General features: G+C 46.8%; 1 protein-coding gene across 1 annotated transcript in view; it reads right to left on the bottom strand.

Moving 5' to 3' along the window:
* Positions 1–23811, bottom strand: part of URB1 (URB1 ribosome biogenesis homolog) — a 2274827-nt gene that overhangs the window by 1364559 nt on the left and 886457 nt on the right. The window contains exon 14 of the mRNA XM_069636341.1: positions 2173–2285. Within this exon, the coding sequence (XP_069492442.1) occupies positions 2173–2285 (113 nt within the window). The remainder of the gene's footprint in view (positions 1–2172; positions 2286–23811) is intronic.

The raw sequence follows: 23811 nt of genomic DNA on the forward strand, positions 1-23811 counted from the left end.
CATGCAGAACTTTTGTGGCTTTACATATGTGTTTGCAGGCCGCAAATCTAATGCTGGGCGCATGGAGAGATATTTTTTTCACACAATGAAGTAGGTTGAATAAATACTCTTGTTTACCTGGTTGGCCAGGGCGATTTTGATGGCGTCCTTCAGCAGAAGTGTGACGACATCCTCGAGGAGGATACGCTGGTGTTCTTTTGAATGGACTTTGTCGTGGGGGGTGGTTTTGGGGCAGTTGTAGGAGCTCTATACAGTATTCGGCTGCTGTGGACAGCACCCATCAGTCTGAGGGGATTCCCTCCCATGCGTGGGTGAAGCTGGAAATGCGCCCTCATACTGAAGAGACATGGGAGGGCACCTGAATCGTATAGTCACTGTTTTTGTGGAGGGCACCCAGAGCCGTGTTTATCCGACTGTTTGGAGCCTGCTACCTGATCCAACGCACAGCGTCGACTTTCGGTTGTGGGAAGAGCCGAGGCCTCGTCCACGGACGATCGGCCCTCGGATGGAGTTTTACGTGCGACACCCGCGCCGTCTTTCGCCGGTCGGGCCCTGTTGTGTGGCGATCTCGAGCGAGAGTGCCCAGAGGACAGGGACTCAACTGACCTTTCCCTGGGTGTCGTGCGCTGTTGACTGCTTGACACGTGTCAAGTCTCGACGTGGGGTTGTGTGTTTAGTGGTGGATGGAATTGCTGCGCTTCCGCCACCGGGTGTAGTCCCCACAACAGGGCCGCCGGCCTGTCTCACAGGGTCGGGGGCCTGCGCTTGCGTAGCCGAAGCTACCCAGTCGCCCTCGCTGTCCGAAACAGCGGCGTTGCTGCCATCGCTGAAAGCGCCTTCTACCTCCATGGCCTCGAGCTGCCTGGCATAGTGTGCCCAGCGTTTTGTGGATTGGTCCTTTAAAGTCTTGGGCTTGAAGAGCCTACAAGCTCGACAAGACCCTTTGACATGGTCTCTTGGGAGACACAAGATAGGGACTAAATGCTCATCGACCCACGGAAATTTTCAATTGCACTTGGGGCAACATTTAATGGGGTATTGTCCATAACTACAAACTATGGCAGCTAGGCGAAAATAGTGCAAGGAAAGGGGAATATACATCCTAAAATTACCTCCCCCCCTCTCTCCCTACTGTCGGGGCCAAGGCCCGGGGCAGCCTTCCAAGGCCTAACGGTCCATCGCGGTAGTCTTTTGACGGGAAGTCTCTTTGTCTTCACCGGCGTGATGTTTCGATGATCGGTGAAGTAAAGGATAGAAAGATGAACTATCAGTAATTGAAATAAGTAATGGCCTTATGACGAAAGAGGAACTCTGCTATACGCGTCCCTCTGGAATGGCGGAAAAAAACAATCTGAGGGACCTCGACGCGTGAGGTATCATGGGTACAGTGGATGTCACACTAGGGATAGTATTACTGGCACGCCCTGTCGACGTCCCTTTTCAAGTTTCAAGAACAACTGTAATACTCTGCAGCTTCCACTAGATATCGGCCTATGCGTAGCATGTGATCTAAGCAGATTCCACAAGCCTCAGAAATATATATACACACACACACACACACACACACACACACACACACACTATATGGTTTTTGTCTACCTTACTTAACTGTGATATTTGAATTCTTACTGTGTTTAGAAAGGCATAAGAAACTAATAGTTTTTTCATATACTTATTGACTAACTTGAATTAGTGGTGGTGTTCTGTGTGTACTCATTGTAGCCCTAGACCACTTGCACACTTTTCCTGAGACCAAGCTTTGACTCCTTATACACACACACTACATTGATTGGGGTTTGGCCAACCTCTCAATGTCTTCCCCGTTCTCATCTGTTTTCAGGTAGCCTTTTCCACCCAACTACTGTTCATTACTTGAGGACTTCAGCCCAAGTTTTTCCTCTTCGTTCTCCCACTTATTTTTTTGAAATGACATAGCAAAACTATAGAAATTATTTGGTGTCCTGAATTTTTTAATGATTTCTAATCAATACAAAGTCATATAAATCCTAAGGGCTGACATTTTGCATCACCTCTTAGTAAACATTTTAATATATCAATTGTCATGTGCACAATCAACCACCAATAGGAATTGAGTTACACAACAGAAATTGTATATATAATAATTCGGAACACAACGAAACAATGCCAAACAGTAACTTCAAAAACACATACCTGTGCATTGAACCAGGAGAATTTATTTGCAGGCAACTCAAGAGCCACTTGCAGAATGTTGTACTGCAGAACAGGAGGCATTTGCTTTTCTGTTCCCTTTTCAATTACAATACCTGAAGTTTAAAAGCAGAATTAACATTTTTTTTGTTTTAGGATTATGTGCATTTTCAAACACTATTTCAAACATTTAGTTAATAGGCATCTGGATCATTAGACAAATGCTTAGCTTCAGAAAGCTGGCTATGCATTATAGTGGCTAAAAACAGAGTTCAAGTACAGCATTAACCCTGGACTGCCGCTGCCCCCCACAATTCCCAGAGTCCAGACTGCATGGCAAATATGGGATACATTACTCACCGTAATCGTATTTCTGATGCTTGTATCTGCTTAGATTCACATGCTGTGCATAGGCCGACATCTAGTGGAAGCTGCAGAGTATTATAGTTTGTTTTCGAAACTCGAAAATGGGCGTTGACACAGGGCGTGCCAGTAATACTATCCATAGTGTGACGTCCACTGTACGCAAGATCCCTCACGCGTCTAGGATCCTCAGATTGTATTTTTTCTGACATGAGGTAGCATGAGGAGTAGCGTGAGTACAGATAATCCAAGCAGATAGATAGAAAGGTAAGACTACAAGCAACCATGCGCCTTCTCTCAGAAGGGAGGAAGGGTGGGTCGCATGTGAATCTAAGCAGATACAAGCATCAGAAATACAATTACGGTGAGTAATGTATCCCTTATGAGGCTTGTGGAATCTGTTTAGATCACATGCTGTGCATAGATTAGCAAGCAGTACCTGAAGAAGGAGGTGGGATGTGAGAAGGGTCATGAGCAAATAAGTGTCTTAGAACCGCTTGTCCCACTTGTGTATCTGCCTTGGAATGGGTGTCAATGCAGTAATGCTGAGTAAAAGTGTGAATAGAGCTCCAAGTAGCTCCTTTGCAATGGTGTCAAGGGGTACATTTGCAATGAAAGCCAGAGTGACCCCAATGCCTCTAGTAGAGTGGGCTCTTAGCGTGAAAGGCAGAGTTCTTTCAGAGAGTGAGTAACACAGCTGGATACAGTTAATAATCCACTTTGAGATGGCACCTTTAGAGATGCGATCCCCCTCTCTGCCTGTAGCTACGGAGACAAACAGTTGATCTGTTTTCCTTAGCGGTCTGGTTTTATTTACATAGTAGAGGACCGCCCTACGCACATCTAGGGTGTGTAGTTTCACCTCAGCTGAGCTTTGAGGGACCTGGAAGAAAGCGGGAAGCTCGATGGACTGGTTTACATGGAATTTAGATATAAACTTAGGTGAGAACCTAGGGTGTGTGCGTAAAACCAGTTTGTCTTTATGGACAGTAAAGAAGGGATCCTGCACTGACAGAGCCTGAATTTCACTGACCCTTCTTATAGAAGTGATAGCTACTAAGAAGGCCGTTTTTATAAGTCAGGTGTTTGACACTGCTTTTATGCATGGGCTGGAAAGGGGGCCCCATAAGCTTAGATAGCACCACATTAAGGTCCCACCCTGGTGGTGGGTTCGAAATAGGAGGGTGAAGTCTCTTTACTCCTTCCATGAAGGCTTTAACTACTGGTACTTTCCACCACGAGACTTTGTTATGGGAAGTGGTGTATGCCGACAGGGCTGCCAGGTGTACTTTCAGTGAGTTAAAAACTAATCCTGCATATAGCAGGTGGAGCATGTATGTAACAATAGTTGAAGGAGTGCAATCAACTGGGTTGATTTGTCTACTCTGGCACCAGATAACGAATTTCTTCCACTTGTCAAAGTAACAGTGCCTTGTGTTTGGTTTCCTAGATTCCTTTAGGATGTCCATACACCTCTGTGGTAAATTGAGATGACCAAACTCTATGGCCTCAGGAGCCATGCTGCCAGGTTCATTGAGTTGGGTTGCTGATGCACTGTTTGACCTTGGTGCTGGGAAAGTAGGTTGTACCAGGCTGGTAGGCTCGCACACCGCCATCTTGCGTAGGTGTGGGAACCACGGTTGTCTTGCCCACATGGGAGCAACTAGGACGAGCGTCATCGACTCTCTGTTCATCTTGTTCACCACCTTCCTGATGAGGAGTTGGTGGAAAAGCGTACGCAAACATCCCTGACCAGTTCATCCACAGGGCGTTCCCCTGGGAGTCTGGTTGGGGGAACCTGGATGCAAATCCTGGGCATTGTCTGTTTTCGCTTGTGGCGAATAAGTCTATAGTGGGGAAACCCCACTGAGAGAAGATATTTTCTACGACCTCTCTGTGTAGAACCCATTCGTGTTCCTCTGGGAGGGAGTCTCTGCTCAGAGCATCCGCTAGGGAATTGAGCTCTCCTGGAACATGTTGCGATGACAGGAAGATGTTCCGTCTGAGTGCCCATATCCAGATTTTCTGGGCAAGCTTGGACAGATTTGGCGAACGAGTCCCTCCTTGCTTGTTCAGGTAGAACATGGCTGTTGTGCTGTCCGTCCGGATTTGCACTGACAGGTTTAGTAGGTGGGGCTCGAACGCTTGAAGCGCTCTGAATACTGCCAGAAGCTCTAGCAGGTTGATGTGGTTCTTGGCCACTGAGGGAGACCAGAGACCCTGAGCTGTGTGGTGGAGATGGTGAGCTCCCCACCCCGTCAGACATGCATCGGTAGTGACTACTGCCTGTACTTCGGGATCGTAAAAGGGTTTTCCCTGTGCAAGATTCTCTCTTGTCCACCAATGAAGGCTTTGTACTAGTGTTGGCGAAACGACCACTAGATCGTCCCACTGACCACTTGCCTGAGACCACTGTTTCGCCAACCATTCCTGCATGGGACACAGGCGCACGTGGGGGACCAGGTAAATGCATGACGCCATCATGCCCAGTAAACGCATTGCTTTGCGTACCGTTATTTGGTGACCGGACTGATATTGCAGAATTTGCAGTAGTATATTCTGAATTCTTTCCTCTGAAGGAAAGGTCAACCCCTCTTGAGTATCTAGGATTGCTCCTAGGAACTGTTTGGAGGTGCTTGGCACCAGGCTTGACTTTTTCTCGTTGATTGAGAAGCCTAATTCGTGGAGGAGGTCGATAGTCCTTTGAATGTCTGTCCTGCAAATTACTGGGGTTTCCCCCGTTATGAGCCAGTCGTCCAGATAAGCGTACACCGGGATTGCCTCCCTGCGTAGGTGTGCAGCTGCCACCGCCAGCACCTTGGTGAATACCCTTGGTGCCGAAGCTATCCCGAAGGGCAGTACCTTGAATTGGTAGTGCTGACTGTCCACCTTGAAGCGTAAGTACCTTCTGTGCGCTGGGAACATGGAAATATGAAAATAGGCATCTTTCATATCCAAGGTTGCCATGTAATCCCCCCTTTTTTAGGAGGGGGATTACCTCTTGTAGCGTAGTCATACAAAACTTTTGGGGCTTGACATACTTGTTGGCAGGCCGTAAGTCCAATACTGGGCGCATTGTCAAATCTTTTTTTGGCACAAGGAAGTAAGTTGAATAAATACCCTTGTTTACCTGGTGTCCCGGGACGAGTTCTATCGCGTCCTTTGTTATCAGAATAGCGATCTCCTCGAGGAGAATCTTCTGATGTTCTAAAGCAGGGATCCCCAACGTGTAGCTCGGGAGCAACATGTTGCTCACGGCACCCTAAATTGTTGCTCGCCAGTTGCCCTGGGCCATGGTGTGAAGGCCTAGAAGGGGGTGCTGAATGGATGAGACCTCAGTAGCACTGTAGTCAGGACAGAGTCCTGGACTGTGCAAGAATGTTGGCCAATGATCCGCTGCGTTTCCAGCTGGATTATTTTTATACATGCAAGATTTGTTTGGTACCACCATGCACATACTTCTTCAGTAAATGTCCTTACTTGTTTTGGTAGTGTCATTGCTAAAACCATGTCATCTCCAGTTACTTTGCCCAGCTGACAAATGTATTAATGAGTACAATATTTGAACCATGTTTGTGTCATGGAGAAAATTGACATATTCTGTTTGATACAACTAGTATGAACATAATGGACAAGGAGGTGGTATGCATACCCAACTTTCCTTTATTAAATAATGGGCATGCACACTTTCTGTACAAGTGATGTTTGTGTTTGATCCCACCATGTACATTTATCGACAATATTCATTTTGGTGTCTCCTGTATTTATTATTACATAGTGTCCTAGCGGAAAAATGGTCTTCGTTTGATAACCTGCCCATCTAGCACATGGTTAATGGGCAGATACGGTAAATGCATGCCACATTTTTCATAATTAATTTGCCCTGTATTCCAATACAATTAATTGATTGTTAATAGGTTCAAACTAACAAGTCAATTAATTGATTCAAATACTCAGTTAACAGCACCACACCCCTCTATGAAGTGGTCATCAAATGCTCAAAGGTTTGACCAATGTTTGCCACTAAGTCTTGTGTAAAATCCCTTTTGGGCAGAGTAAATAGGCTCCAAATAATTGAGAAAGGTATTATTTTTATTCCTAACCACTTTTTCACCAATGCAACAGCCTTCTGGAGCTTTATCACACACCATTTGCCATAACATTCCCAAATAATTCTCAGGAGGTAACCTCCAAAGGCCCAATGAAGTGATCTTTAAAGGCTACCATGTAATGACCTGAAGTACTAATTCATATTTATATTTCTCCATTAAGTCAGCAACATTTAAAAACATGTTTCATATTTTTCATACAATTCACACAGAACAAGCCCGAAATAAAAAAGCAACTTTAACACAATCAAACTTGCTATATACACAAGTCTGAACATTACAATTAATTATATATAGCATAGCTCCCATGCATTCCACGCTTATGCAAAACAGAAACAACAGCAAATTAACAGAAAATGAACCAACTCTTTGACTCCTATTTTGCAAGCGCACTTTGTGCTTCCTCCTGCACACTTTCTTAATTTATTGAGGAGTGGGTACATTTAAACGTACCATTACCACCAGCCTCCTGCATTCTGGGAATCTTATTTGACAGATTTCTCCTTGCCATTTTATATGTGTATGTAAGTCTGTATATAAGGCTAAAGTTGGCAGCCTGTGTATATTTTGGACATCTGACTTTTTTTCCATCGGAAACGCTCTTGCTTTTGGAGCTATTTTGAGGTGGCTTAATGCACCAAATGTAGTTATATTGCATCCCTATTCAAATGGACAGTGACTTACAACCGCCCATAACCACAAGTATTTCTCTTCACCAGGGAAGGCTACAATCGCACTTGCACTGAAATTCACTTTATGATTAGCAGAAAATCCCAGATGTGCTTTTAAAAAATAAGGAACATTCTTAACTGGCCTGACACTCAAATTGAACACCCTCAATTCGGCTCACAAGGGGCTAGCAGGTGTATCTGCAGGGAGACCTGCTATTTGGCCCAGGAATTTATTTTGCAACCCCTCCAAGAAATGACAGTTCTAACAACCCTAGATTTTGCGGCCTTAAAATCATGGAGCAGACCTTTGTCTTATATACCTCCAACTTCTCCAATCAGAATGCCGCAAACCTGAAATAACGTAAAAAGCCATTTAATCATGAATGATGCCTTTTCAGCTATCTTATTAAAATTACTGACACAAGCACTGCTCTTTCAGAAGATTAGGTTCAGATAAAAATGAGACTGCCCCCTCATCTCTACATTCATTTAATAAGGCTGCATAAGGGTGCATGCTTTAAAATGAACCCTTCAGGTGGAGGGTGGATTAACTTTCCTAAGAGAAGTACTAGAATCAACATCCAGAAGGAATACATTGGGACCAACTGACATCCCTGCTTGTCACCTTTATTTGTGTTGGGAAACAATGTATAATTCCACAATCTTGTATTTTGGACAGATGTTGAGATGTCTGCGTATCACGTTGGATAAGACTTAAAAAACCATTAGTGACCTGTAAGAATGTAGAAGTAGGACTCGGACACAGTGGGCTCATGTTGATTGACATATACTTTTATTGAAAGGAAAAGGGTGGGGGACTGGGGAAACTCCTGTCTTTCCCTAAAGCTAAGAGGGGTTTCCCATCCTTAACCAAAACTAAGGAAACTGCCAGTATGTCTTGTCTAAAGTAAATAGTCCACGGTCTGTCACAAGTCCAAAGCCCATTTCCATCCCTCACACCTTTTACTAACCTATAAAAAACAAAATGTCTTCTTAATTCAGAAGAATAGGTTGTAGATCCAATCAAAGAGTTCCAAACCCAAAGTTCTTAAATATAAAACAAAGTTCCATAAAGTTCTTACACATTTCTCTGTTGCACAAACTTCGTAGCAACCTGGGCAACAACTCCCTTGTCCTGGTTCCTTCTCTTGGCAACTGTCTATTTATTGGACCACAGCCAGGGGCAATGACTCCTTTGCCCTGGTTCCTTCTCTTGTAGGTCCTAGATCTCTGCCTTTCTCTCTTTCTGCTTGGGTTAACTTGGTTCACTTCCCTGCCAAGTGTGGTCCTTAGTAAATTACTCTGTGGTTACTGTGGAGCCCTCTTCTCCCAAGTACCACCACAAGGAAGAGGAATTGTGTGTTTCTCCTGTAATGGGTCCCAAACCCCCCTTCTTTGCCTGAGGGTACTTGGAGCTCTCTTCTCCCATGTACCACCACGAGGAAGATGACTTGTGTGGTTCTCGTGTAGTGGGTCCCAGACACCTTCTTTGTGTGTGAGTACTTGGAGCCCTTTCCTCCCAAGTACCGCCACAAGGAAGAGGACTCCTGTTGCTTTTGTTTGGTGGGTCCCAGACTCTTAAGTTTCTCTTGTTGGGGGACAGACATGGTTCACATGCCTGCCAGGTACTGTGTTTCCCAGCAGCCAGCCTGAGTGCTCCCCTTTGTAGTGGGCTCTGGTCTGCCCAGGAACACTGCAGTGTCAATCTTTCCCAGGACAGCGTGGTCTTCCTTTCACGTGCTTCCCTGTCTGCAGGAAAACCGGGAGCTTCTCTCTGCCAGCTCGCCTTTCGGTCCTTCCACTGTGGACTGGCCCTTGTCCTTCCAGCTCCTCTCTTGGCATCCTGGTGTGCTTCCTTGCACTTTCCTGCACCGTGCTGGCTCCTGCAGCTCCTTCATGAAGGACTAGACAACTTCTTCCTGAGTCCCTCATCCTTTTCTACTATGCATTGACCAATGAGTGGCCAGCAACAACTAGACTGCTCATTGTGGTTCTTAGGAGAAGTCTTCATGCCTCCGCTCTTCCTCTTCATCCCAGTACTTAATCCAAGTTGTCTAGAATGCTCATGTTGGTTATGCAGAACACTCTACATTCCTACATGCAGCTTATTTGTCTCAATGGTTGTCAATAACATATCTTTCAACTCTTCCCCATTCTTCCTCGTCTCAGTATTTCTAACCTTGATCTCCCTTGGGTCAGTTGTGCTCTTCATAGTCCCAGTACGTATCTAGGGAAGGGGTTGTTCTTTGGGTTATAGAAATGGGGGGGAGGGGTCCTAGGGTCTGGGGATTGGCGAGTATATTGCGTTCTCAGGGTAGAGTTGTTCCTAGTCCCAGAAGGGGTTTCCTCTCCCATGTGATTCTCTCCCTGTGCACCACCCTCAGGGGAACTATTGTACCGAGGATGTACCGCCAGGCCACATGGGAATGGTCTCCACCATAGGGGAGAAGGGACAGCATCCACAGATTTGTCACAGACTCGAATAAAATGTAAATTCCACCACATTATGTTTCAATCAAATACCGACAAAATTCACCCTGGAGTGCTACAGACTCCATAATTGGGGACTAACACCGCCAAACCACCACTTGGAATCTGGCAGTGATACCACTGCACCAAGTAGCAGTAACGGTACCGTTGAGATGCCACCAAACTCGTAATAAGCCCCAATGTCCAGTAAGGGAATTGGCCTATAACCTTGAGGGGCTGGTGTTCCAAGAAATACTTGTCTAAGGGGATGGCATAATGCCTGTCTTGACAACAACAATAAACATAAAACGATTTGGCATCCTTCAAAAAAGCTTCCATTTTTTTCTCAAATTCTTTTTTTGTCTTACCACAATTTTTTATGCCATTTTGAAACTATAAATCTGACCAGCAGTGTACACACCCCTCATTAAATCATGGTTCAGTTTTCTTTTCGAGATTCTACATTCTGCATCGAACCATGGTGCATCCCTTTCTATAACCTGGAACTCCTGAACTTGGGGGCACGGTTTGCCAATAGCTCTGTCCTGGATAGTTTCTCCTAAAGACTCAGACAAACTGACGCTTTCCTTTGTGGCCTCTGAACTGTTCAACAGTTTTAAGAGAATATGTTAATTTCTTGTGAATTAGTAATTCTTTCCAATGCCTCCTTTTCGAGCGTAGGCATCGCCAACCAGCCTCTCTGGCTGTCAGATATCTTCTTTGTGGTGCCTACCCTGGCCATTGGAAAATGAACTCAAGAGGATTGTGTTTACTCTCTGATCAATAAGAAATGTAACATTCCTGAAGGAAAAAATACATCCACAATACAGTCATCAATGACTGTGGAACAGTATTGCCGATCTTGCATGCTTAGGAATGCACCATTTGCCATTAGAGATCCCATAAAATCCTAGGCAGAATCTCATGTGGCCATTTTTACTGTCCATACATTTGCACTAATATTTTGCTCGGGAACCTGAAACCCCTGGTAATGTTTATTTACTCCTACTCTATTTTTGAACAGCTGGACTGGTCCTATATTTCTATAAATGTACTACTGACCACTCAATTTCCTCAACATTCCTTGTAAACCACCACTTAACGTCAAATGAAGTTAAAGACCTTGCACATTTCTTTGACTAGAATAACACGTGGTCTAGATAACTATTAAGTACTGCAAATTAAATGTTCTATATGCAGTTTTAATTTTGTTACATTTCTAATTTGTGTTGCAAGCAATTTGTCTGCCAACTGTGCGCCGATATATTCTGTCGAAAAATGGATGTTGCTCACCATTTAATTTGATATGCCAATGTTGCTCATTGCGCACAAAAGGTTGGGGACCCCTGTTCTAAAGAGTGTACTCTTTGTCGTGGAGGATGGTTCTGGGGACGCTGCAGTAGTTTTATACAGTACCCTGTGGATACTGTTGACAGCACCCATCTGTCTGATGTGATCCCTTCCCAAGCCTGGGTGAAGTTGGAAATGCGTCCCCCTACTGGGGTTGCGTGAGAAGGTACCCTGAACTGAGCGTCACTGCTTTGGTGGAGGTGTGCCGCCTCCTTTGCTGGGGCTGCCTCTGCCTTTACCACGTCCTCTCCTATTACCCCTGCTGTAACCCTGGGTAGACTGTTGGCTGTTGTTCCATTGTGTACCCTGTCCCTGGGAATAGTTAGATCCTCTCTGGGAATTTTGGCCGTGTGGGCGACGAAAATTACTATTCCCTCTCTGGTTAGGGAGTTTATTGGTTAACTGGCCAAGGGACTTGAGTGTCTCGTATTCGTCCTTGGCATTCTTCAGTGCGTCCTCGACCGCCTTACCAAACAACAGATCGGCTTCCACCGGTTTGTCCAATAATGATGCCTGGGTTTCTGCCTTAAAACCAGACTGCCGTAACCACTCATGTCTCTTGATAACAGTACCTTCTGCTATCAATCTGACTGCGTTGTCCGCGGCGTCAAAGGTTGCTTTTAAAATGCAACCAGACACGGCTCTACCCTCTGCGGAAATTCAAGCTAACTGGCCCTTTAAGGGTTCCGGTGCAAAGGCTATGAGTGCCGTGACTTATTCCCACTGATGGTAGTTGTAGCTGGCCAACAGGGTGGTGGAGTTTGCAATCCTTGCCTGATAGGCAGACGTTGAGGCTACTTTCCTGCCGAAACCATATAGTTATTTGCTCTCCTTGTCTGGAGGAGCTTCGGACGATGACAAGGGTGTTCCAGCCGTCTTACGAGTGTTAGTGACAACTAGGGAGTCTGGCTTCAGATGTCCTCTTATATAGAGAGGGTCAGACTGGGCTGCCCTGAAAAGTTTTTCAACTCTGGGATTAACTGCTCTGGTGAGGTTCGGGTTCACCAGGGACGGGTCTATTCTTCGCTGAATAGACTTGAGGATAGGGATGGTCTGGGCAACAGGCCTCCTTTCTCCTACTAACTCCTCGGCGAAGTCCCTCTCCTCCTGGACACCGTGGGTGTCAATATGGAAATGTTCTGCTGCACGTGCGAGAACCTCGTTCAGGAGGGGTTGGTTATCGACAGGGGAGTCGGTAACCGGGGCTTCCTTTTCTACCGGGGAATCTACTCTGTAGGTTTCAGGGTCTTCCTCATCTTCTTGGTCCTCATCGTCCCCATAGTAGCCCGTCCCGGTTTGCTCTTCTACCATGCCAAAATCTTGGTCCTCACCAAAGGAAGTCTCTCCTTGATATAGTGAGTATGGTCGTGAGTATGGGTGTACCTCGAAGGGGTCTGTAGACCTCATCGGTGCCTCAAACCGGGGCTTCTTACTCGGGGGGATAGGATCATTAGAGCCCGAGGATGTAGCCCCTTGTGGATCATATGAAAGGAAATGGTCTGGATTTTTATTGTAAAAGTCTGCCAAGGAAGACATCCTTGACATGACCCTATCTATGTCATCACTGGACCATTTTTTGGAACTGGGAATGACTCTCTCAGAAAGTTTTGGAGATTTATCTTGAATAGATTTGCTCTTTGAATTATCAGCAGACCTGGTTTTGTCTGCCTGTTTAGGAGGAGTGGAGTGTTTTACAGGTGTGGAAGAGTGCAGAGGCTGCTGCTTCTGCTGTTTTCCCCCCTCCCCTTGAGTGGAAAAGTGTTTTCCCTGTCCCTTTGTGGATCCGGAGGTTTTCGACGCCTGGCGTCGAGGATCAGGGGTAGAGTCCCTGTCCTTCGAACGTGGGGCCGTGCTGATCTTGTCTGCGGGCTCCGACTCCTGGAGTGCGGCCTAGGGGTGGAAGTCGTCTTCGTCTTCCGACGATCGAACTTCCGTTATCCTAGGGAGCGAGGCACTCTTGGCAAGAGTGGATGATTGCCTGGAGTCATGCAGCGATCGCGAACGGCCAGAGGACACCGATTCGGACCGTTCTGTTTGTGCCTCTTTCCGAGCACTCGACGTCGTCGAGTCTCGGTTGGACTTCGTGTGTTTAGTGTGGGTGGTGTGTGGAGCGCCTGTGTCGCCGGGGGTCTTCCCCATAGCCGCCCTGTCGGACGACCTTCCGAGGTCGGGGACCGGCGCTCGGCTGTCTTTCGACACCGTAATGCCCTCGCCGTCCGAAAGCACGGCGTCGCTGCCATCGCTGAAGGCGCCCTCCGCTGCCATGGCCGTCTGCCTGGCGTGGTGGGCCCAATGCTTCGAACGGTCTTTAAGTGTCTTAGGTTTAAACCTACTACACCCTCTGCAATTCGCTTCGGGGTGGTCCCTCGGCAAGCAGAGATTGCACTTGGCGTGCCTGTCGACCCAAGGGTATTTGCGATTGCACTTGGGGCAGAATTGAAAAGGGGTACCCTCCATACGCACCTTGAGGCAGCGGGCTGTTAAGTGTAGGAAATGTATAAGGTGTACCTATATACCAAGAGTGTAGAGTATGTCCAACCCCCCACTCTCCCTACTTGCAGGGCCAAGGCCAGAGGCCTTCCAAGGCCCGGGCCGAGGCCAGAGGCCTTCCGAGGCCCAAATCCGTTGTGCAGCCGCCGACGGTCGATTTCTTCTCCAGCCAGCGTCGAGTGTCGAAGTTCGACGTTGGGATGGGGAAGGACGTCAATAAATCAATATTTTAGCAAAAGTATGGCTAAGGCCAGGTGACTCCGCAAAATGCTTCCGACCAGTATGGCGGAAAAAAACAATCTGAGGATCCTAGACGCGTGAGGGATCTTGGGTACAGTGGACGTCACACTAGGGATAGTATTACTGGCACACCCTGTGTCGACGCCCATTTTCGAGTTTCGAAAAACAAACTGTAATACTCTGCATCTTCCACTAGATGTCGGCCTATGCACAGCATGTGATCTAAGCAGATTCCACAAGCCTCAGAAATATATATATTTTGACCACAGTCCCTTGAACTTGAGAGGCACACAGATGGCCGCTTGTCCTTTCCCCACGAATACACATGCTCTAAGGGCAAAACTGGAAAGAATCACAGATGGGGAGCCATTTGTCTGAAAAGTCAACTGATCCAATGTTTCAGTAGTAATTACTATGCCATTGTACTGAGAACTGGATCTAAGTTATGCCTGGAGCTCTGCAGTAATGAACTTTCAATCGCCTCCCTTCATAGGCTATTCTAGTAGAATGGTTGTTTGTAATATCTAACCTAGCTCTACTAGTTTTAGAGATGCACTCTGATGCTCTATATTGGGGCTCTTAGGACAGTTTTTCTAAAGTCCAACTAAGGGCTTCTTAGATTCATTTTTCTTCTTATTATCCGCCACATGCCCGTGGGCCTCAGGGCGCACACAAAACAAAGACAAGACAAACAACAAACGAAAACCAGCACGAAGAAAGAGAGAGGTCATTGGATAATTACACTAGGTTAAAAAGGTGAGTCTTTATGGCTCTCTTGAAGAGGGGAGAATTTTGAAACTGTCGTATCCCAGCCGGGAGGGCATTCCAGAGGAGGGGGCCCTGAACGTCAAGAGTGGTGCCACCAAATTTAGCTGTCTTAAATCTGGGGGGAACAAGAACTGTAGCAGTGGAAGAGCGGAGGTTTCTTCCATTGGTCTTGATATTGATGCGTTCGTTCAGACAAGTAGGTGGGACTGCTGAAGGATAGGCATTTATGTGTCGTCGTTAACACTTTGTGTGTTATGCAATGTTTTACAGGAAGCCAATGTAGCTTCTTTCTGGAGGTGGAGCTATGGGTGCAACGAGATTGATTAAAGATGGTACGCACAACATTGTTCTGAGCCACCTGTAAAGATTGAATGTTGGCGGCAGCGGTGCCGGACAATCGGCTGTTACAATAGTCTAGTTTGGAGTTTATCAACGCCGTAGACAGAAGTGCACAGTTTTCAGCTGTTATAAATGGGCGGATGTAATTGATTCGCTTATTAATCAATCCACAGCTAGACCTAATGTTAAGAAACATGATGCTTCATGGATAACTCATCATCTAAAACAACTCCCAAAGTTTTTACTTTCCTTTGGACAGTGAGGACATTGCCCGCAATTAGGAAGTTGGCATAGTCTGCATCCAGTTTGCTCCAGGTATTCTTGGAGGATACTATCATAAGCTCTGTTTTGTTGTTCAGAGCTAGAGAATTGCAGGCCATCCAGTCCTGAATGGCTTTGTAGATGTTATTGATAGTATCATAAAACCATACATCTGAGGCAGTACATAAGTTCCACTCTTAGTATAAGGCTGTACCACCTCAGAATGTGGTAGCATGGACAGAGCAGCCAGGCTGATCTTAGGAGGGAAAGAGGGCTGTAGCTTGGTACAAAGAAATTGTAGCATACATATGGTCCAAAGAAACAATGAAACACTATGTATTGTAAAAATAAAGGATTTATTTAAATACAAGTAGAGCAATATCATTCTTGGGTAAATAAGTACTATCACATGATATAAACACAATCATAAAAACCAACTCAATACCTATGGCATGCAAACCGAGGTAAACAGAGGTATAACCATATTTAGAGGACCAAGAAGCAAGTCAAGGTGAGTTAAACCTAAGGTTATACATTCAAGATAGTAATATACTAGTCCTGGGGAATAGGACCAGGTTAGATATACTTTTAGAATACAATAAGTATTTCAAGGGTAGTTGACCCTGTCAGTCATGCAGTGACACTCAGTTATGAAATCACATAATAAACCAACCCTGTTACAAGTATACTCCTTGCAACTTTACTTTTTAGAACTCAGTTCAGAGCTAGTAAATCATCTCATATCCTTTCTGGAGGGGCCTCAAGCTACTCAGGGATAAGCATGAACACACATTAACTGTTTAGAATGCACTAAGCAGACCAGGGAAAGCAAAACCCAACTACACTTTAAAAAAGACACAATGGGCCGGATTCACAGAGCGATTTCCAATGGAATTGTGCCATTATAAAATGTTTCTGTGAATCAGGCCCAATGTATTTCAAGTTAAGTAACTGACCCTATGACTAGATGAAATGCTGTAAGCAGTTTCAGGGGAGACACAACCCAGTGTTAAAAGTTGAAGAGAGCAGCAGCTATTCAAGAAAAGTAACTATATACTTTTAAGAGGTGCTTCAAGCAACTCATAAGACAAGTATTAACTTCTAGACTGTTTTTTGGTCTGTATAATGCAGTTCAGGGGGAGCAAAACCCAATTACACTTTAAGAAGAACACAATGTTATTCAAGCTAGGTCAACCCTATAGGTGAGTTTTTACACTCATTCAGTTATGAATACTAAAACAGTACAAACACTCATTACTTTTTAGAAGGGAGGAAAACACCATTTAAAGTTAGTAAAGCAACGTATACGCTTTTTAGAGGGGCATACTGCAACTCAAAGGTAAGCATAAACTTAATGACACTTTGTAACTTTTTCTTTCACAGAGATACAGTTACCACATGAATTATTTCAGCAAGTAAGTACTTTTAAACTTGTTATACTTTCAAGGCAGAATCCTTTTCATATCCAGTCCTTCCCTAGTCTATCGCTTGAGTTCTCTCAGAGGCAGAAAAGGGACCCTAGTGGTCTAGGTGCAAGCTGTAGGCAGGTAGAGATCAGGTTCAGTTGCAGGAAAGTCTAAAGTTCCATACAAGATATTCTAAGTAAGTATTCACTTTCAGAGTTAAAGTGTTCAGGGACTTCATAGAAGGATACCTATATGTGTTCCAACATTAGGCTTGGGAAAGCGGTATGGGCAAACCCCCAACCACACAAATCACCCACTCAGCCTTACAGGATGCACACCAGACTTAAGGTAAGTAATACCCAAGCCCACACAGTACCTTAGGATAAAGAAAGAGCTTTGTAGTGGATGCCTTCAGGATGCAGCAGCACAGGACCCGGTCCCTGGTTTCCTGGTCTGGACACAAAAGAACTGGACACTGGATGGGAACTTGCAGCAGAAGTCAACAGAGGAGGCTTCTAGCAAAGGTTTCTTCACAGATTCTCACAGCTCTGTGGATTTGGTGCATTTTTACAGCAGCCAGATGAACAAATATCACCAGTCAGATTCTCATCACACTCTGGGTCCTGCATCGGGTCTCTGGATATCCAGCAGGAGTCCACCAAAGTTTGGACGGATTCGGATTTCGGAAGACCATGCACCACACTCCGGCTCGAGTTCCCAGGGTATTGGCGGTTTGCAATCCAGCAAGGTAGCAGCACGTCGTGGGATGGCTCAAAATGCAGGTCTTCTTGAGACTAGTGGATCTCACCAGCCTCTGGGTAGGAGTCATTTCTGGGACCCACAGGTCGACTAGAAAGAATGGTTGCATCAGGCTCCGGTTAATAAACTCCAGTGTTAGACTTGCCGGCAGCTTCCGGTTTCTGAAATTTACAGAAAGGGATGGTCTAGCTGTCCAATCAGGATGGCCAGCCTCCCACTGGGGGAAGACAAAGGAAGACAAAGGGCTGCAGGGTTTTGAACTCCTCCCTCTCTTCCTGCCTTCTCAGACACTCTGGAGCTTAGGCGTGGAATACAAAGGATTCCGACAGAAGAAAAAACTTCCACTGAGATGGTTCCCGCCTAGAATAGCAGGGGAAATCTCAGAAACAACAAGGATACATAAAAATGGTGAAAAAGAAGGAATCCACCATTCTAGCAGAATGGTGGCCCTTCTGTGCATTGCAGAGGCTGAATTAACAGTTTGAGTGTGATGAGACTAAAAAGTCCCTAAGGTAAAACCCCTGCCACCAGCAATTCAAGTACAGTTGCAATTGGAACAAAAATGCTACAGGTAACTGAACAGGGATGCATTGTATCCTCCCAGCACTCCACATAAGGTGGGGTGTACTGGCTCACCATATAAAATGCAAAGGGGATGAAAATCCCTCTTTAGTCCTTGGGGACAGTAGTTCACCCAAGTACATGAAAGAGAAATTAACTGGGAAGCCTAAAGCAGCAAAACACCCTAAGGCCAACAGTTATAGGAAACTATAACGCCAACCTTACGCTATGGTCACCCATAAACATAGCAAAAGACTAGGTGAGAGGGGAAAAAGAAGTCCAAGCAAAAGGTTCTGGGGTTGACACAGGTCAGGAAGATATATCACAAATATGAAAATCTTACCCAACAGGGACCTCAGACCTTTTTGATCTTCTGTCTTTAGCATTTTGCTTACATTATGACATAATTTCTTAGCCTCCCTAGGCTAAAGTCTGTTAGTTTGTTACCGAGTCGCTCAACTTAAATTGTTTTTAATTGAAAGCAAGTAAAACCTTATCTGGCTTTTACGCCAGATCTTTTCAAACCACAGCGAGGGCCAAACAGACCACTTAAAAGAGAGGGAAGTTGAAATGTGGAAGAATTTGTTGAATACTAATGAAACTTTAAAAAAATCTAATTTGGCAGAAAATATATGTGGGTGGGGTAATCGTGATAATTAAGATAGGAGGAAGTGGGGGCAGGGGCTGCAAATTAAAGTAAAAGCAATTAGACAAAATTGTAGTAGTTAAATTGTTTTCCATGTAATCACAAGAACCTCTTATAAACTTTGAAAGCAGAATGTCTCCAAGACACTGCAAACTCATATCTTAGAATCAGTTCTCCCACTTCAAATTCTCTTGAGCAGCAGTATTGCTCAAGGAAGGGCAAAGCCCAGAATTGCGAGGCAGAAGAAAAAAGTAGAAACTGATTTGGCACGCCATATCCCTCCATGTAGTGACATGACATCAGTTACTTTGCTACTGCCTCATGCGGTCCCTACGGCCCTTCTCTGCTAGAGGAGAAAATGACATTGGTGGAGGTCGCACTGGTTGTAGTCTATAACTGACCTCCCCCTTAAGAGCTACATTTTATACTTTTCGCTTTTCAGTTTGCTAGATTAAGGTAAGGCCAAAATCTTTCAGCATTTGAGGAACAAACCTCCTAGGCACTGTGCCTAGATTGATATCAGGGTGGAAGCCAGAGTCAGTCCTACCCCAGAGAGGGAAGATGGCAGTTGGAAGGGCCCCATTCACTTTCCCTTACCAATGCGTCAGATTAAATGAACATGGTTTAAGTTCCTTACCTGTAACTGTTATTCTCCAGTATGGGTCTGGCATGGATTCACATGCTCATGAATATTCCCAGTCATCAGGCTGCGAATCCTCGGTAAAAGAAAAACCAGTTTCACTTTCACTTTAAAACTGTATTTCTCTTCTAAACCAATCCCTGTCCTCTGGGTCATACTGCCCCCATCCAATGACAGTCCTTTCCTAAGACCCTCCTCTGGCAGACATCTTCAGATTTGGTAAGCACGTAAAGTGGCAGTATGACCAAGAAGAGCCGCAGAGGAGAATCCATGCCAGACCTGTGCTGGAGAGCAACAGTTAGAGGTAAGTAACTTAAACCTTCTCCAGAATGGGGTCTAGCATGGATCCACATGCTCATGAATAACGAATACATAGCAGGACAACATAACACAACCACGCGAGGTGGCAAGGCTCAACAGAAGCAATTAACTCTTACCTCTGGAACAGGTTCACCCCAAGCGAACAGGTTGCATAACACTGCTTTGCTGACTCTGGACTCCTCCCTGGAATCCCTGTCGAAGCAGAAGAACTTCGTGTAGGTGTGCGTGGAACTCCACGTAGCAGCCATGCAGATGTTCAGCAGGGGCCCACCAGACAGGAATGCAATCATCGCAGCGATCGCTTTGGTGGGGTAGGCTCTCGGACGGCCGGGCAGCGGTCGGTTCACCAACCGATGACAGTATGTGATGCAGCCGGATAGCCACCTTGAACTGGAAGTCTTGGACAAGGCCTTCCCATGGTTCAGAGAACCAAAGTTCACAAACAGTTGTGAAGTCTTTGGAAAACTCTTCATGCGTGTCACGTAGAACTTCAGGGCACGAGCAACGTCCAGTGAGTGCAAGGCCTTTTCCGCCAGCAACAACGGTTTTGGGGAAGAAAACAGGTGACACCAAAGGCTTGTTGAGGTGGAATGCGACAGAACCCTGCGCATGAAAGAGGGGTGCGTACGCAGTACCACCTTTGATTCGTGGAAAGTCAGGTACGGTTGCTTGCAGGATAGGACCTGGATCTCACCTACTTTCATGGCTTACAGGCCCTGGTTGCTTTGGTCCTCCTGGAGGTTTGCGTTGGGGACTGCAGGCACCATCTTTCCTTCCAAGATGGCGACTTGCTTTACCTTCCAGACGTGGAACGAGCGGTGTAATCGTTCTTCTGTCTGTCGGTGACAGCACAACTCTTGTCTAGAAAGCCTGCAGACCGGCGCTGATTCTCTACATCTCAACGTATGGTAATTGCTTACCCTGCTCAGCGCTACCTTCCTTGCTTTGTTCTCTCTGTTCCCCTTGTTACTCTAGTCCCCCCCCCCTTCCTGCTCCTTCCTGTGTTCCTCCTCCTCTCCTGCCCGATTGCCTTCAGTTCTTACTCTGGATCCTCCCTGTCTGCCTGTTGTGTTGGTGTCCCTTGAGCTCTGTTCCTCTGGACTGCTCTCCGGATACCCTTGGACTTAACATCAGATAATACATCCAGGTTTTTACTTCCTTTTGGAAGGTTTTTCTCCTGGAAATAACTGGCAGTTCCTCCAGTGGTCACCAAGCCTGGGGTTTATCCTTGCAGGCAGGGTGGCGTCTGGAAAGTCTTGCCCCCATCTGCAGGAGACCCGATCCAAACGGAACACCAGCCTAGAACAGGTCCAAAAGAAGTCTACAACAAAGAAATCACAGGTGAGCCAGCATGTAGAACTGGAAGAGTCCGACACCTACACGTCTGGCAGAGGTGATGGCCACAAGGAAAGCGGTCTTCCACGAGAGAAACCTGAGAGGATCTAATGCATAAACTCGACGGGAGCCCCCATGAGTCTCGTAAGAACCACGTTTAGTTCCCACATCGGGGCAGGAGCCTTCATCAGCGGGAAAGATAGGAAGTGTCTTTTGAGAAACTGCTTGACGAGTCTGTTGCACCAGAGCAAGGATCTTCCTGGAGATCTGGTGTAGCGGGAGAAAGCCCACAGATGCACCTTGATGGAGGCCTGTGACAGACTAGCCTAGGATAGAAAATATGGAAAGATCTGTGGAGCTGTGACTCTCAAAGGGGTAATCTTCAGCCACTGGTATTAGAAAGTAAAACGCTTCCACTTATGGCTGTAGCACTTCAAGGTCGACGCCCTGGCTTTGACGAGGACCTCCCTGCAGTCCGTTGTCAACTCATAACCTCCAAACTCTAAGGCTGCAGGAGCCAACACTTCAGGTTTAGCGATCCTGGGTTGTGATGAAGGATTGCGCCTCCCTCTCTGGTGAGAAGATCCGGAACCACCGGCAACTTCACTGGAGGTGCCTCTGACCGGCCGAGAAGGTCCGGGTACCAAATCTGCCTCGGCCACACCGGGGAAATGAGTATCATCTTGCATTGGCACTGTCTGAGTGTGTTCATGACTCGTAGCAGGTGAGGGAACAGGGGAATGCGTAGAGAAACAATCCTTCCTAAAGGAAAGAGAACGTGTCACCCAAGCTCCTCCGCTGGTGGAACCTGCTGTCGAACTTCTGGCATTTGGAGCTTGCCGCCGTCTCAACCAGATCAATGTGGGGTCTGTCCCATTCGGCAAACAGGTGTTCCACCTGATCCTGACGAAGCTCCCACTCGTGGCAGGAGCGGAGGTCCCTGCTAAGGGAGTCTGCAATGGTGTTCTGGACTCACGTCGTGTGAAGAGGGACGAGGAACATCCCCTGTCTGACGGCCCAGTGCCACAAGTCCTGGGACTCCTTGGGGATCGATGCACCCCTGCTTCCTAATGTAGAACATGGTGGTGGTGTTGTTCGTGAATATCCTCACCACCTTGTCTTTCAGAGATGGTAGTAACTACTTGAGGGCCCAGAACACTCCTGCCGTAGCTCCAGGATGTTGATATGGAGATCCTTCCCCTCCGGCAGCCAAAGGCCTCTGGCATACAGACGTCCGGTGTGCACTCCCCAACCTTCCAGTGATACAACCCATGCCTTGGGCGATGCGGGAGCGGACCACCCACTGCTCTAACTCCTTGCTGAGAGGGATCTTGTCTGTGAAACCTCCAGACACCTTTATCCAACGGGCATCCAGGAATTCTTATAGGGGTCAAATCGGCAATCTGCAGAGGCGGACAAGGTAGATGCAGGACATGCCAAGTAACGACTTGATGGCCTGCACCGTGGCTGTCTTTGCCTACGACAGCTGTCGCGTACCTTTCCTTCGAGGGAGACACCAGGCAAGACACTGTATGGAGTCTGGCGTCTAGGAACAGCACGTTTTGCAATGGCGTTAAGCAGGACTTTGGATAGTTGATGGAGAATCCCAGATCTGTCACTAGTCAGACAGTCGCCTTCATGTGCTCGTCGGCCAGCTCCCGCGAACCAGTCAGTCATCCAGGTACGGGTATACATGGATGCCCTGTAGACGTAGATGGGCAGCCACTGGTGCCATGCACTTCGAGAATACTCTTGGGGTCGACTTTCAGCCGAAGGGTAGGGCCTTGAACTGATAGTGCTGGCCATGCACCTCGAAACGTAGATATTTCTGATGTTTCTTGTGAATGGGGACATGGAAATATGCGTCTTCCAGGTCCAACAACGTCAAGAATTCTCCTTTTTCCAGTTGGCCAAGCACGGGCTGCAACGTGACCACACTGAGTTTCTCGGACTTTAAGTATTTGTTCAGACGTCGCAAGTCCAGGACGGGCCTCCAGCCCCATGTCTTCTTTCTGACTAGAAAGTATCTGGAATAAACTCTGAAGCCATTGGGGAACTAGCTCTATCGCCCATTCTTGTAGCATGGCTCGTACCTCTCCCAGAAGATGAAGGATGTGCTGCTCCTGCCGGGGAACCGGTGGAATACGAGGACACCTGCTTTGGCACTCCAAGGTGTGCCCCTGGCCGAAAGCATCTAAACCCCATCTGTTGATCTTTCTCCACTCGCTGTCGAACCTAGTCGGCCGGCCTCCCACCGGGGTGCATGAGAGGCGGCCCAACGTCTTGGCCGTTTCAGGCTTTCTTGGGTGCCGGCGTCCTGCTCTTCGGGCAATGACACTGGCCTCCGCTACCGTAGGCCTGGGAGCGGACTCTGTAGGCTTCTTGCATTGAGGATCGGGAAGGTTGTCTGTACGACATGGAGAACCCTTTCGATGTCCTGCTTGCTTTTCCCCTGGAGGAGCGAAAAGAAGAGAAGCAGTGCTGCTGGAGAGTGCCGATGGGAGCGGGCTATTTCCATGTCGGCTTTGATGGCCTGGAGGGACTCGTTGACAACCTTCCCAAACAGGTTTTCCCCATCGAAGGGCATGTCCAGCACCTTCACTTGGAACCCCTGACAGAAGTTAGTGACCTTCATCCATCCCTGCCGACGGAAGACACCGTTCCCCATTTGCCAGAACCCTGTGTCGACGACGTCCACTGCCACTGTGATGGCATGGCCCGATGCCACTTCGCCTTCCTGGAAGAAGGCGAAGGCCTCCATGTTCTCATCAACTGGGAGGAACTTCAGGATCGGTCCTAGTTTGTACCACAACTCCCTGCCACCTTGATTGTGGATGCTGCAGTGTAAATCACCACCTTCCCCATGGCGTCCACCCTTTTCCCCTCATTGTCTGGAGGGACCGAGGACGACGAG

Source organism: Ambystoma mexicanum, chromosome 7p (assembly GCF_040938575.1).
Source record: "Ambystoma mexicanum isolate Mex_15411 chromosome 7p, UKY_AmexF1_1, whole genome shotgun sequence".
Classification (NCBI taxonomy): Eukaryota; Metazoa; Chordata; class Amphibia; order Caudata; family Ambystomatidae; genus Ambystoma; species Ambystoma mexicanum.